The sequence below is a fragment of the Grosmannia clavigera genome, assembly GCF_000143105.1.
Source record: "Grosmannia clavigera kw1407 unplaced genomic scaffold GCSC_167, whole genome shotgun sequence".
In the NCBI taxonomy this organism is placed as follows: Eukaryota; Fungi; Ascomycota; class Sordariomycetes; order Ophiostomatales; family Ophiostomataceae; genus Leptographium; species Leptographium clavigerum.
In genome coordinates, this window is record NW_014040772.1 from 1,579,017 (window position 1) to 1,592,620 (window position 13,604).

Below are 13,604 nucleotides of genomic sequence, written 5' to 3' on the forward strand. Positions count from 1 at the left end.
GAAGCTATTGCTTCCTGTGTTGCTACCAAGAGAGATGGGCGTGCTCTTGACTATGATATATCTTGGATATTTACTGACTTTATGACGAGACTACCATATACAATGCGTCCACGTGTCCTTTCTGTCATACACATGGGCTTGAACGAATCCGGTGCCCTATATGCATCTGGTCGTTTGTGCCCCATATGCTACAGTGATGATGCTACGTCAATACGCGTCCAACAGGTAGAAAAAGACGAGAAAGACAATGGGCGCCGGGATGCTCCGATTTTTTTCAGAAAGCCAACAGGCCGAGTGGGTCAGATGAGAACATAGAGAGAACAGATCTGCGGCAGGCCGGGTTAGCAGGCAGTGGCGTACCGGGACAGGGAGAGCGAGCGACATACCAAGCTCAGGCCGAGGATCATGGAGCACCAGAAGCAGACGTTGTTGAGGGTGTTCTTGCCGCGGACCCAGGGAGAATGCTGCAAAGCGACAATGGGCAATTGGGACATCTGGCAGATGAAGCCGTAGCCACGGAGCTTGCGGGTGATGCAAGCCAGGACGATTTCGTGGCCGATGGCACTGATGAGGAAGGTGATGATGGTGGCAAAGGTGCGGCCGATGTGGGGGCGGCTGGCGCTGTAGACGTGGCGGCGGAGGAAGCTGTAGACGGGGATATTCCACTCGCGACTGAACTCCATCCAGTCGGTGCTGTTCCACCAGTCGCTGTAAAAGTGGCGGTCAGCGAAGCGGGTGAGCTCAGCGAGGGCACCGAGGACGTATTCGAAGATGACGAGGAAGACGAGCAGAAAGGTCATCATGAAGGGAAAGAGCAGCCAGGAGATGGACTCGGCGAGGATGAGGACGGATTCGGAGAGCGGGGGGCCGGGCTCGAGACGGGCACTGGCCTCGACGAGGACGGGGAGAATAAACTCCTCGGAGGTGACGGTGAGGAGGAAGATGCAGCCGAAGACGGCGACGATCTTGGAGGCGAGGACGGACCAGCGGATTTTGTCGGTGCGCGGATACTCGAGCTCGTAGCAGAGGGTCGGGCAGAAGATGTAATCGACGTAGTTTGGCCAAGTCAGATTGGCGGGAAAGGTGACATTGCCGAGAGGACTGGTGAGCTCGCGGGCGAGGCTACGGCGCAGCAGCGAGAGGTCGGCGTCGTCGATGTCAGCATCGGCAGCAGCATGATCGGGGCAGTCGTCGGCGGGCGAGTGGTGAAGGCGAGTGGGCGAGACGAGGGCACCGTCAGGGTGGTCGGCATTGGGATATAGATAGGCCGGGGCCTTGGAAGCGGTGTCGGGATGATCGAGAGCGCGAAGACGGCGCTCAGTCTCGGCGAGGTGGCCGTTGTAAGAGGCGTAAGAATGCATCTTCATGAGCAGGACCATGGCGTGCAGCAGGAGAAAGACCTGGGCAGTCCAGGGCCAGTCGAGGGCGAAGGGGAGGACGATCCAGACGAGCAGCCAGACGGCCTGATAGACGTTCTGGAGGGCCTTTCCGCCTTTAGCCCAGGCGAGGCCGCCAGGACGGGCGGCGGTGGTGCGGAGAAGGCGCTGCAGCGGCAGGCTGACGGCAGTGGAGGTGACCATGACGAGATCGGCGAGGGCGAGGTGTGAGAGCTTCCGGGTGAAGAGGCTCCAAATCTGGACACGCAGTGGATAGCCGGTGTCCTTGATGTTGCGTAGCATGCTGGTGAAGGCCATGATGGCGAGGCCGATCCAGAAGAGGTTGAAGAAGCCGCGAAAGTCGCGATGGTCGCTGCTGGGGTCAAAGTGCGACACCCGGCTGGCGAACTCGATCGTGGGAAAGATGCGCTGCCGCTGTTCTGCGCGGACTTGTTTGCGGGCGACCGAGAGGGACTGCACGGATGGCGGCGCGTCGGCTGGCACCGGTGTCGAGCGGCCGCTGGTCGTGGCCGTCGTCGGGTAGGCCACCGTCGGCTCCGGCAGGTCGAGCGTGTCGGCGTGGTGCGGCCGGCGCGGTCGCGGCTGGGCGAGAAACTCGTTCATGGCGACGAAGAGGAGGATGTGGTGAGGCGGATGGAAGACGATGCGTGATGGGTGACAAGAGTGACTAAGCAACAACAGCGATCAAGCACCGAAGCAGAAGGAGCGACCATCGTGCTCTTGGGCAGACTTATACGGCTGCCCCTGAGGCAGGACTGGCGTGGCAAAAGGCCTGCTTTGACGAGGAGGTCGCCCCCACCAACATCGGCTAGCGAGTGGAGGAAGGGAGGATCTCGCGTATGTATGTACGTCGTGTACCTCTTCACCACGTGATGGTCGTGCAGGAAGTGCAGGTTCGGAACCGAGGGATGAGTCACGTGCTGTGAAGCCTCTGGCTATTCACGTGATCCAGGCTGCCACATACAAGGCTGGTGAGCGGTGTGCATGACGAACCCCTGGCAGATAGCCGTAGAATTGAGGGGAGATGCCACGGCAGCCAGCCAACAGCAGTGTCCTCATCGCCCAACGCCGACGCCGCCATTCCACGACGACACGACGACGAGAGCTGCAGACCGACTGACCTGGGTGTTGGCATGAGCGACAGGACCTGACTTTTTGCACTTTCGACGACAGCAGCCGGACACAGGTGTGCGACGGGCCGTCACGTGCCTTTTTTTGTATTTTGTCTCTAGACTCAACGTCTTTCTCGCCCATGGCGATCACGACGACGGCCGAGCGGCCGGTGCGGTTCCTGGGGCTGCGCTACGATGCGGCCGACTCGGACGGGTCAGCGCGGCGGCTGGTGCTGGCACTGCGGCCAGAGTGGGAGGCGGAGGCGCTGCAGTTTGTCCGATTTACCGACGGGATCACGAACACGCTGTTGAAGGCGGTACGACGACGACAGGGAGCAAGCGAGCAGGGCGAGGATGAAGACGAAGACCAAGACCGCGAGGCCATTCTGCTGCGGGCCTACGGGCCAGGCACCGACGTGATCATCGACCGGCAGCGCGAGGCACAGAACCATGAGCTGCTGATGCGCCACGGACTGGCGCCCGAGCTGCTGGCCCGGTTCGAGAACGGAATGCTGTATCGGTTTGTGCGCGGTGCCGTGACGCGGCCGGACGACATGCGCCGGCCGGACGTGTCGCTGGCCATTGCCCGCCGTCTGGCCCAATGGCACGCCATCGTGCCGTGTGTTGCAGGTGAGGAGGAGACTGGCCAGGTAGACCTTCCAGTCGCCCTCCCCGACAAGCTTCGGCCCAATCTCTGGACCGTGATGCAGAAATGGATCCGCGCCCTGCCCACGGCCACCGACGGCCAGAAGCAGCGTCGCGCCCTCCTGCAGCGCGAGCTTGCCACCCTGGCCGCCGATCTGGGTCCACGGCCTGGTCTTGGTCGCGACGGCCTCGTCTTTGCCCACACCGACCTGCTGAGCGGCAATGTCATCGTGCTACCGCCCAAAACGACCACGACCACGACCACGACCACCACCCCCCCCGAGGTCACCTTTATCGACTACGAGTACGCCGTGCCGTCGCCGGCGGCCTTTGACATCGCCAACCACTTTGCCGAATGGGGCGGCTTCGACTGCGACATGACCGCCCTGCCGACCGTCAGCCAGCGGCGCAGCTTCATCGACGAATATGTTCGGACTTATGCGCTGCACGTGACCAACACCACCACCACCACCACTTCCACCATCACCACCCCTTTTGACATCCCCACGGAGTCTGCACGGCTGCAGCGCGAGGTCGACCTCTTTCGCGGTCTACCCGGCTTCTACTGGGGCATCTGGGCCTGCATCCAGGCTACCATCTCCGACATCGACTTTGACTACGCCTCCTATGCTGAGACCCGCCTGGCCGAGTATTGGGCCTGGAAGGCTGAACTGGATGGCAGCCGTGTCGCTTCTGGCGCTGAAATGTCCCTCCGCGAGCGCCGCTGGGCCCAAGAGACTGACGATGCCGGTCACTTGTGACGACCCGGCCACGATCCTGCGACGATCCTGTGACGCGTTCTGCCCCCATGTCCCCTTATCTCTCCAATACCCCCCGGTAGCATCAGCATTAGGCGAAACACATTCAACATGGTCTGGGAGGGAGGTCGCTCTGCTCGGCGTTGGCTTCTTCTTTCCTTTCTTCGTGCTCTCCCAAGTCCTCTTCCCATCAAAATCTCGTGTCCCGCTCAACAGTCCCATTATATTTCTCATGTCCCCCCCCATTGGCACTTCCAAATACAACTCTATTTCCTGCTTTTGAACCTGCCGTGTTGCCTGTCCTTGTCCACAATGTCCACAATGTCTCCTCCGGCAGCCAACATATCCTTACATCTCCTGCTGAGCTATCTCGCACCCCTGGTATCTTGTAAAAATATGGAAATCCTCTGCTGCCTCCTCCACTACCGCTGAATCCCGCCTGCATAATATCCCTCGCTTTGTTCGTATCGTTGCTGCTCGGGTCTCCGTCCTCGCCCGTAACTGCTCTCCTGCTCTGACGGCAGTCCCGGCAGCAGGTGTCGCAGCGGTGGCTCCGTCTTGATCGTTCCCTCCAGCTGCGCTTCCGCTGGCCGGTCGCCACGCTCTGTGTTTGCCGTTGTCGGTGTCTTCGTCAACGTCGTCTCCTCGCCACTGCCACCCGGCTTGTTTTTTGTCGATGTGGATCCTGTGCCCACGGAAGACGACACTGCGCTGCTTGCTGCCGTGCTGCCAGAGCTCAAGCTCGTAATCGTCCCGGCCGTGCTGACCGCTCCGGCACTCCGTGGCGTCGATGGCACTATCACGTTGAGCACACAGTCGTCCAGATGCTCGTAAAACTCCTGTGCCGTCAAAAACTGGCTCTGGCAGATCGAGCACTTGGCTGGCGCCCTGCCGTCCGGCCCTTCTGTCGCGTTCGCCCCGTGTCGAGCAGCCCCAGACCCCAGCGCCATCTTCCGGCTGTTGGGCGGCGTCTGCTCCACGTTGTGAACTGCTGTCAGGTGCCGCTTGAACACGTCTGCTCGGTTAAATGCCTTCTCGTACACCCCGTGGCAGAACGGACACACCATCGTGCCCTTGTAGTGCGTCAGCGCGTGCCGGTTCTTGTCATACTTGCGCGCAAATCCCTTGGTGTGGTACTCGCACGTCTCGATCGGACACTTCTCCGGCCGCTCCTCCATGTGTGTCAGCATGTGCGCGTTGAGGTCCTTAAACACTCGCCCACACTCTGGATGCGGGCAGCGATTCCGGTTCGGTGGGTGGCCCTCTTCCGACTTCACGCTTGCTATTGCTACTGCTGCTGCCTGAGGCATCACCTTCTGTCCTGGGCTGCTCTGGTGCCCGTGGTGATGGGACCCGCTGGCCGGAGGTAGCTCCCCTGCCATCGGAGTACCAAGCGACCGGCGATGCTGAGGCGGTCGCGGCAGGGGCTGCTGCTGCTGCTGCTGAACAGATGGTATCTGCAGCGGAGGCACATGCATCGGAGCCATGTGCATCGCCGCCGGCCCCGACCCCGGCCCCGGAACCGCGTTCGGTGCGGCCATCGTCGGTCCCAGCAACGGCTGCAGCGACGGCTGTATGTGCATCAGCTGTGTCGGTTGTGGCAGCGCTGGCGACGGCCTGTCTCTTGTCGGCGCTGCCGTGTAGTGCGGTGTCTCTGACGGAGGCGAATGGTGGCCCCGTGGCGGCTCCATGTAGTCTCGCGTCTTGTAGTCACCGTATTCGTCGCCGTCCGACGACATCGGGTCCTCCGGCGAGTCAAACGACTGCACCACCTCCTGCATCCAGTCCTTCAGCACCGTCATCGGCGGCCATTCTCCGCTGATCTTTGTTCCCTTGTACGGGAAGTGAGCCCGCCGCAGATGTGCTGCCGCGTTGTAGTACGCCCCGTACCGCTTCTTTGCAAGACATGCCTTGCACTTTGTCAGCGGAACTGCTGGCCGCGGAGAACTGGGAGCCGGCTGGCCCATTGGCTCCACACAGATCCATCGCTTGACCAGAGCCGCGTGCTTGGCGTCGACGTGGCGCCGCAGCTCGTGTTCGCCGCGAAAGCCTTCCGGATACTCGCTGCACTTGGTGCAGAACACCCGTCCGAGGCTCTGCCGCGGATATGCCGCCCGCATCTTCGGCGTCGGCGACGTGAAGCTGTGACCGTTGCTGCGTGTGTAAGAAGGGCTGCCGATGCCCATCGCGTGATCGCGTCCGCCGTTGCTATCCGACCCAATGCTCTGCGGAGACGCAACAAGGGCAGCACCGCCTGACGGAAGGATAGGCGTCGTCGTCCACTGGTCGCCGGCCTGGGGCGGCCGCATGACCGAACCGACAGCTTGCTGTGTTTGTGCTTGTGCTTGTGCTTGTGCTTGTGCTTGTGCTTGTGCTTGTGCTTGTGCTTGTGCTTGTGCTTGTGCTTGTGCTTGTGCTTGTGCTTGTGCTTGTGCCTGAGCCTGCAGCTGCAACTGCATGGCCGGCTGCTCAGACAGCAGTCTGCCCGAACCATCGGCTGACCGTTGCCGCAGGAATCCATGCCAGACACCGCCCGGAAGTTCAGTGCTGCCGAGAAGCAGCAAAAAGTCCCTTGTCGACGACAACTTCCAGCTGTTCCAAGCGTGGTATTTGACGATCATGGACGCCGTGTTGTAGAGCTCCCGATCGTCGTCTGCCATCGCAGTGGTCGGGTCGTCAAGTATCACCGGCAGCCCGGAAACAAGCATCTCCACCATCGCCTTGTAGATGGCCTGGATCGACGCTGCAGGGCTGGAAAGAGTCCCGGCTGTACCGGTTGTGCTCGTGGCAGACTCTCGCCGCTGCGGCAGCGACGCCATGTCGGCCAAGATCGTCCTCGTAATGCTGCATATGCAGAGCGAGAAGAACAGCGACAGCCATTGTCGGGGGTCCACCACCTCTCTCTGTGCCGTCGCTTTTTCAAATGACTGCAGGAACTGGCTGACGCAGCCGCGAACGGCCCGGTGGCGGATATGGCATTCGTACTCGTCGGCCAGGCTTGGCTGGTCTGCGCTGCTGGCAGCCTCCGGCAGGAGGGACGACCGCGCTTGTTGGAGGTCGAAGAAGAGCACCTCTCTCAGCAGCAGCTTTGCCTGGTGCAGCACCGGAAACGACACCGCCTCGGCATGTCTCGTGACCGACAGGAGGCCGCTCAGCTGCAGAAGCTGCCAGAAGTTGTAGGCCGTGCCGCTCATGCCCCAGCTGCAAGCAAGCGCCGCCAAAACCGGTGGCGGTCTCTGCGCACGCTCCTGCGACAAGGAGCCCGGTCGGTTCGGATCCGCCGACGACATGATGGCCAGGTCTTCAGTCCACCAGAAGTCATCGTCAAAATCGAGGTTTGTCTGGACAACCTTAGCCGCATCCGGACTCGTCCGGTGCGTCCTCTCTAGACGGTCGTTTATGCTGAGGCGCCGAGCAAGAGGCGACGTGGCCGGCGTGTCTGCACGACCAGGGGATAAGAAAGCTGCAAGTGGTCGTCTGCGTGAGCCATGGCTGTGTCAAGATCACAACGATCGCTGACGGACAGGGGTTTCCTACCTGGCACCAGGATGTTGACAAGCGAGTCAAGAGGTGCTCGATAGCAGCCAAGAAGCCGCCAGAAGTCCGAGCCCTGAGCAGGATCTTCTGCATTTGGGTAGCACGATGAGCAGGGGTCGTTTGCGTCACACTAAGCACATCTGTCAGTGCACGTTCGGCATAAAGGGGGGGTGGGTATAACAAGCATGGTGCTTCCACCACCACGAGAACGTACCGGCTGCTTTAGGACTTTGCACCGAAGACAAGGCTCGGCGCCCTGCAAGAGCCTAAGCTCCCCGATGGACTCCAGACGAGACGGTCCCCTGCGGCTGCGTTTGAGAGGTGGCAGCAACGGGTCTACCTCGGAGTCCACCGAGTCTCGTGTCGGGTGGCTTGAGGAGTAGTCGGAGATGAGGGAGTAGCCTCGCAAGGTGCCACGGTGCTCCTTGGTCTCGCCGCCTTGCGGCATGGGCGGGGGTGGCAGTTGCAGGCTGCCGCCGAGCCCACCGCCGACCGGGTGAGTGGGTGACGGATAGCCGATAAAGGACGACGACGACAGCTGCTGGCTGCGGGCGAGCGAAGACGGCGGAAGCGACGGTGGAGGTGTGCCTCCCATGGACAGGCCGGAGTCCCGCTTCGCCTGGGTGGAGTGGGCTCTGGTGTGCAGGTCGCGGTCTTCGCGGTGCAGAAAGCCGTAGATGTAGTGCAGACAGTTCTCGTCCGGGCACTTGTAGGAGTGGAAGGCCGCGTTGCCGGGCTCGGCAAGAGGACCGCCTCTTATTTTCCAGGCCCGCATGGCGACATCGCAGCTGGCAAAATTTCGGCGCAGCCAGTCGCCAAAGCCAGCAGGGGCATCATGCATATGGGCCGATTCCAGAGCGTCTATAACGCGGGGGTCGTGGAGGTCGTGGCCTGGACGGACACGCACATAAGCATCACGAGCACAACGAGGCTTTTTCTTTCTTTCTTTTCTTTCTTCTGTTTTCCTTTCACCGCAGCTTACCGTGGTCCAGACATGCAGTCTCAATGCATTCAATCTGATATTGAAGCTGTCGAGCTTCTTCCATCTCGGACAATATCGGGATTCTGTCCAAGAAGCCTGTTCACGGGCGAAATGTCAGCAAGAGAAAACGAGCACCAGAGGCTGGGCATAGACAGACGTACGATGGGAGTCGGCAAAGGCCCGCATAACGCGCAGTTTGTGGCGCAGATGCTCCAGCTCGACGCGCACGTTGGGGCCGTATTTCTGGGGGAGCAAGACAGCAAGCTTGGCGTGGATGTCGGCCTGCTGCTCGAGGAGCGCCTCAATGGTCGGGTCCAGAGGTGCCGGGTTGTTGTAGGGGGTGGTGGCGGGCGTGGCGCCGCGGTCGGCCGTATGGGCTGCAGAGATCTCAGCGGCCATGATGGCGGGCAGATGCGGCTGAGCCGGCCGAGACAGTAAGAGCGGTAGTGGGAACCCACGGGCGTCGAGGCCAGGGATCAGAAGACGGTAGAGCCGGATGGGAAAGAAGTGTGCAAAACGACAGGTGCAGCATCAGCATCAGCAGCAGCAGCAGCAGCAAAGCCGGGCGGGCAGGCTGACTTTGTGTGGCGACGCATGCTCACTGGGCCATGGCCACGTTGCCAGACGAGAGTGACGAGAGAGATGGAGACAGAGACGACGGAGAGAGGCAGACGGACGAGGTGAGAGAGAGAGAGAGAGAGAGAGAGAGAGAGAGAGAGAGAGAGAGAGAGCTTCCTGGGGTCCGATATCGACGGGCTGCCGGACGGTCGGATCTGATGGCAGTTCTCCTGGCTTAGCTCCTGGATCTCTGCGCTCGCATCGTCGGTTGGATCTAGCGGGCTCGAGTTGACTAGATTCGCATCGTGGCCGTCGAGCTGTATCTCGTATATCGACCGGACTTGCAGCTGTCAGTCTGGTCTGTTCTTTCGGGATTGGATGTGGCGCGTTGAAGGCGGTCCTGCCGTCTCGTCGACTTGTCAGACTTGTCAGACTTGCTGTCCGCTTCCCTCGGATCGATTCCACTCGCGCTCTCGTCTCTGCGCTTCCCTGTCGCTGTGTGCAGGGGAGGGGAGAGATTTAATAACTGGATGAGATATGGAGAAGTGGGGCTGTGCCTGAGGCAAGAAGGAAAAGAGCCACCGACGCACTGCAGCAGATTACACACGCCGAGTGTGCTTGTGCTTGAGGTGCTGTGATAGGAAGGAACGATTCGTCTATGAGCGTGTACGGATAATACGTCGTAGTAGGTAAAACTGTTAGGTGAACCGGGGGGAGAGGAAGAGCTGGCTGACGGGCTGTTAACAAGGCGAATTTGAGTACAAAGCATGTTGGCTATAACATGGGCTATAATATTGACAAGGACCAGGACAGAAGACCGGGCCGGGGAAGGGGGGGGGGGGGGGGGACGATATACTATGAGTATCTATCTTACGCGTACGAAGTTACTGTGCGAGGGAAAGTTGCTGCACGGCAGAGCCTACAGGCAGTCGTATCTTACGAGTGACATGCACGAGGCGATGGTGTTTGCATGCAGGGCACACAACAAGAAGGCAGCAGCAGCTCACTGGCAGGCTGCATTCGGAGCAGAAGCAAAAGATGGATAGAAAGTAACAGCAGCAGCAGCAGCAGCAAACAAGAGCGACAGCCGAAGACACGGCAGAGTGAGCGGGAGCAGCAGCAGCAGCAATGTCGTGAGCGACAAGGGACCCTGGCAAGAGGAGAGACAAGGGGAGGGCGATGGCGAGACGAAGACCTGTTGCGACAGGGACTGGCAGAGTGATTGAGGGAAAAGGCCAGACAGGGTGCAGCGAAGAAGAGAAAAAAGGCGCCAGGCCAACTAGTGCTAAAGAGGAAAACCGTTGAAAACGCGGCCGGGCCGCGGCGACTTATGGGGGGAAGAGAGACAAAGAGGCAAAGAGGCATGTGCGGTACCTGTATCGAGACGGTGGAATGGGTCTGGGTACATGCGTTGGGGTGCGTGGACCAGCCATGCTTCATGTACTCCGTGTGTGGGCCTGGGTACCCGCTCAGTGCGGTCGCCGAGTTGCTGTGGCAGGCGCACTACGACAAAGGGGGCCACGCTGCATAAAAAGCTGCTGCCAAACGGCCGAGCTGGTTGCACCATGGATGGGGCCAGTACGGAGTACCACTACCAGTCGCGCCAGTCTGACTCGTACACCAGGATCTGTGGCCCATTTGTCCTCTTGTTCTTTTGCTCTTTTGCCCTCTTGTCCTTTTGCCATTTCGTAATCTTCCGAGACAGTGCGAGCGGGACAGTGTGTCGGCTGGCTGCTGGATGTCTGCGCAAAAGTGCTCGTCTCTCCCGGCAACGAGCTCGCTGTGCATACATGGTGCGAGTAAGATAAGAAACATCGTTCTGTACTATGTAGCGTACGAGCCGCTCGCGAGCCGCACGGTCGCCTCTGCAGCTGGTCACTGTGCACGCGCTGAGCCAGGCCCATCCCTGTCGCTGCAGCTGCAGCTGTCTGGCGCTCCACCCCGCACGAGGACTGGAAAAAGGGCGCACCACTGGTTGGCCAGCTGGTACGGAGTACTACGACTCTGCAATGAGATAACCACGGTAGATGCAGCCAGGCGGCTGTTGCCAGTGTGCGTACGAGCGGTATCGTACGTGCGCAGAGAAGCCCAGAGCACTGCCGCATGCGAGCAACGCTCTGCGCGTACTGAGTACGGCTTGTGTGTGTAATCGCACAAAGCATCGCTTCTGTGCGGCAGACTTGCTGGAAAGTACTCCGTACAGAGTACCCGTTGCCTGTGCTCGCAAGGGACCGTGGCCTGCAATAATAAAAAAAAGGGGGGTTACATTCATAACGTCTAGCAAAACGCCGCCTTTCCTACTCGGCCCATTTCGCCGGCGAAGAAGGAAAAATCGGAGCTGGACCTCGTCTTCATTGGCCCCCCGGCGTTGCATTGAAGAACACAACACCACCGCTCTGCTCGCACATGAGCAGGCCAGCTGCCAACCACAGTCTCTTGCTGGGCCACCGCCGCCGCCGCCGCCGACATCCCCGTCAGAGCCCGTTTCTGGCACTGTCCTGCCTGTATGGAGTACGAGTACGCCTGCGTACATACGACGTACTCAGTAAATTGCCCCCCCCCCTTCGCCGATACGGCCATCGCCGCTGTTTGTTTTTCTTCTTATAATTTTCCTTTCTGGAGAATGCCGCTGCGGAGTACGAGGGTAATCCGACTAGTTGTATGCCTTACACATTATCGTAAGATGTCTGTTCTTACAAAGGACATGGTAGTGTCCTAGCCAGGTACAGCACCCGCTATTCATTTGGCTGAATTCACCCATTTTCCCGGCTAGAACTCAAATTGTAGCTTGCCAGCCGTCGGGCTCGTAATGCTTCGGAGACGCGCCCTCATCGCCCGGAGTCTCAAAACTCAAACGCGCACACGACTGTGCCCCGTACGGAACATGCGCGGACAGACAGAAAAATCTTACGATATGGGACCGTGTAGAGAGAAGACTGAGTCCTGTGACGGCCAAACCTGCCATTGCCTTCGTCCACATAACGGCACAAGGTAACCCTTGCGGGGCACGTCTGCAATTTACCCACTGCGCATTCTCTTCCCCCAGCCGCATGTGTCCAGCTCGCCTCATGGGGGCCTGGCTGAAAGATGTCAGTGGGCCGCCGGAAGAATCGAGTTAAAGGCGCTCGCTCACACACCCCAAGGAGCCCTTCTCCGCCTCTCCCCTGTCCTACCAGCTGAATTCTTTTTTTGCGAGCATACCCCCCCCAGCCCCTGTGGCTCGTGCTTAAAGCACCGCCACAGTGAGTTTGGCTTGGCCGCACCGCCACAGCGTCTTGGGGCTCTTGGGCTTTTTACGCCACGAACCAGCCGCCTAAGCAACAGTTTTGTCACCCCGCCTCCATCACACACGAAAAGGCCGTGCCGGCACGCGTGCATCTCGCCCTTTCCACGTTCGCATCGCCATTCGAGCGAGGCTGCTGTTTGACGATGGACGACTTTGTCAGCGAGACTGACAGCGAGTACACCAGCTATTGGCGCGACTGGGTGCGTTCCTGGCTTCCTCCCTCTACCGCCTCGTGCTCTCCTCCTCGACTTTGACCCTTGAAATTGCCATGTAGCTGACCAGCTGTGCCCATGCTTGCAGTTTATATCCTCCAGAGGAAACGAGTACTTCTGCGAGATTGACGAGGACTACCTCACTGACCGCTTCAACCTCACCGGGCTCAACACCGAGGTCCAATACTACCAGTATGCGCTGGATCTGGTTACCGACGTGTTCGATCTCGACTGCGACGATGAGATGCGCGAGACCATTGAGAAATCGGCTCGGCATCTGTATGGCTTAGTGCATGCGCGCTACATTGTCACCACGCGCGGCCTGTCTAAGATGGTATGCTGCGTGGCCCCCCCTTTTGGCTGAAGAAGGCGTGCGCATTGGCTAACAACAGTCTGCCCGACAGCTGGACAAGTACAAGAAGTCCGACTTTGGCAAGTGTCCGCGCGTCAACTGCCACTCCCATCCTCTCCTTCCCATGGGTCTCTCGGACATTCCCAACGTGCGGCCGGTGAAGCTGTACTGCGCCCGGTGCGAAGACATTTACAACCCCAAGTCTACGCGCCACTCTGTGATCGACGGGGCGTATTTCGGCACATCCTTCCACAACATCCTCTTCCAGGTGTACCCGGCCCTGATTCCGTCCAAGTCCGTGGAGCGCTATGTGCCTCGCGTGTTCGGCTTCAAGGTTCACGCGTCGGCAGCCCTGGTCAGGTGGCAGAACGCAAAACGAGATGAGATGAGGCGGCGACTCCGGAGGATGGAGATCGACAGCGGGTTCAAGGACGTGGACGATGACGACGTTGAGCTGGACGAAGAGGATGAAGACATAGACATAGATGAGCATCACGTGACCGGGGAGAACGGCACCTTGACGGTCATGGTTTAAGGATTGCAGCTCTCGGCGTTGTTTCTTATTTTGCTTCGGATCGTTTATTGTGAGCATTACAGGCATTGCCACCTTCCTGCGGTGTGTTGAATAGGACGGGTTTTCTTTCTCAATGATGACATGGACACGGCCATATTGGCCAGCTTTCACATTTGCTGCTTGGTTGCATGCGTGTGCTCGGTGAAGTAACCAGAAAAGTGAATCCTTTGTTATCTCTCTCTATCCCTCCA

The 13,604-nt window shown here is 59.6% G+C and overlaps 4 protein-coding genes across 4 annotated transcripts; 2 read left to right on the forward strand and 2 right to left on the reverse strand.

Annotated features, from left to right (window-relative positions):
* Nucleotides 1-299: 299 nt before the first annotated feature.
* On the reverse strand, nucleotides 300-2,000 carry CMQ_6494 (sterol O-acyltransferase; the record flags this gene model as incomplete). The annotated part of the gene is made up of 2 exons (XM_014315559.1): nucleotides 300-326; nucleotides 387-2,000. The coding sequence occupies 2 exons, from the start codon at nucleotides 1,998-2,000 to the stop codon at nucleotides 300-302; spliced, it is 1,641 nt and encodes a 546-aa protein (XP_014171034.1).
* Nucleotides 2,001-2,649: 649 nt separating this feature from the next.
* On the forward strand, nucleotides 2,650-3,915 carry CMQ_6270 (choline/ethanolamine kinase; the record flags this gene model as incomplete). Its single annotated transcript, XM_014315335.1, has 1 exon — nucleotides 2,650-3,915. The coding sequence occupies one exon, from the start codon at nucleotides 2,650-2,652 to the stop codon at nucleotides 3,913-3,915; it is 1,266 nt and encodes a 421-aa protein (XP_014170810.1).
* A 419-nt stretch (nucleotides 3,916-4,334) lies between these two features.
* Nucleotides 4,335-8,830, reverse strand: CMQ_5968 (c2h2 finger domain containing protein; the record flags this gene model as incomplete). Its single annotated transcript, XM_014315033.1, has 5 exons — nucleotides 4,335-7,351; nucleotides 7,450-7,579; nucleotides 7,664-8,340; nucleotides 8,432-8,527; nucleotides 8,593-8,830. The coding sequence occupies 5 exons, from the start codon at nucleotides 8,828-8,830 to the stop codon at nucleotides 4,335-4,337; spliced, it is 4,158 nt and encodes a 1,385-aa protein (XP_014170508.1).
* A 3,588-nt stretch (nucleotides 8,831-12,418) lies between these two features.
* CMQ_5955 (casein kinase 2 beta subunit) lies at nucleotides 12,419-13,374 on the forward strand (the record flags this gene model as incomplete). The annotated part of the gene is made up of 3 exons (XM_014315020.1): nucleotides 12,419-12,475; nucleotides 12,576-12,821; nucleotides 12,892-13,374. The coding sequence occupies 3 exons, from the start codon at nucleotides 12,419-12,421 to the stop codon at nucleotides 13,372-13,374; spliced, it is 786 nt and encodes a 261-aa protein (XP_014170495.1).
* Between the last annotated feature and the right edge of the window lie 230 nt (nucleotides 13,375-13,604).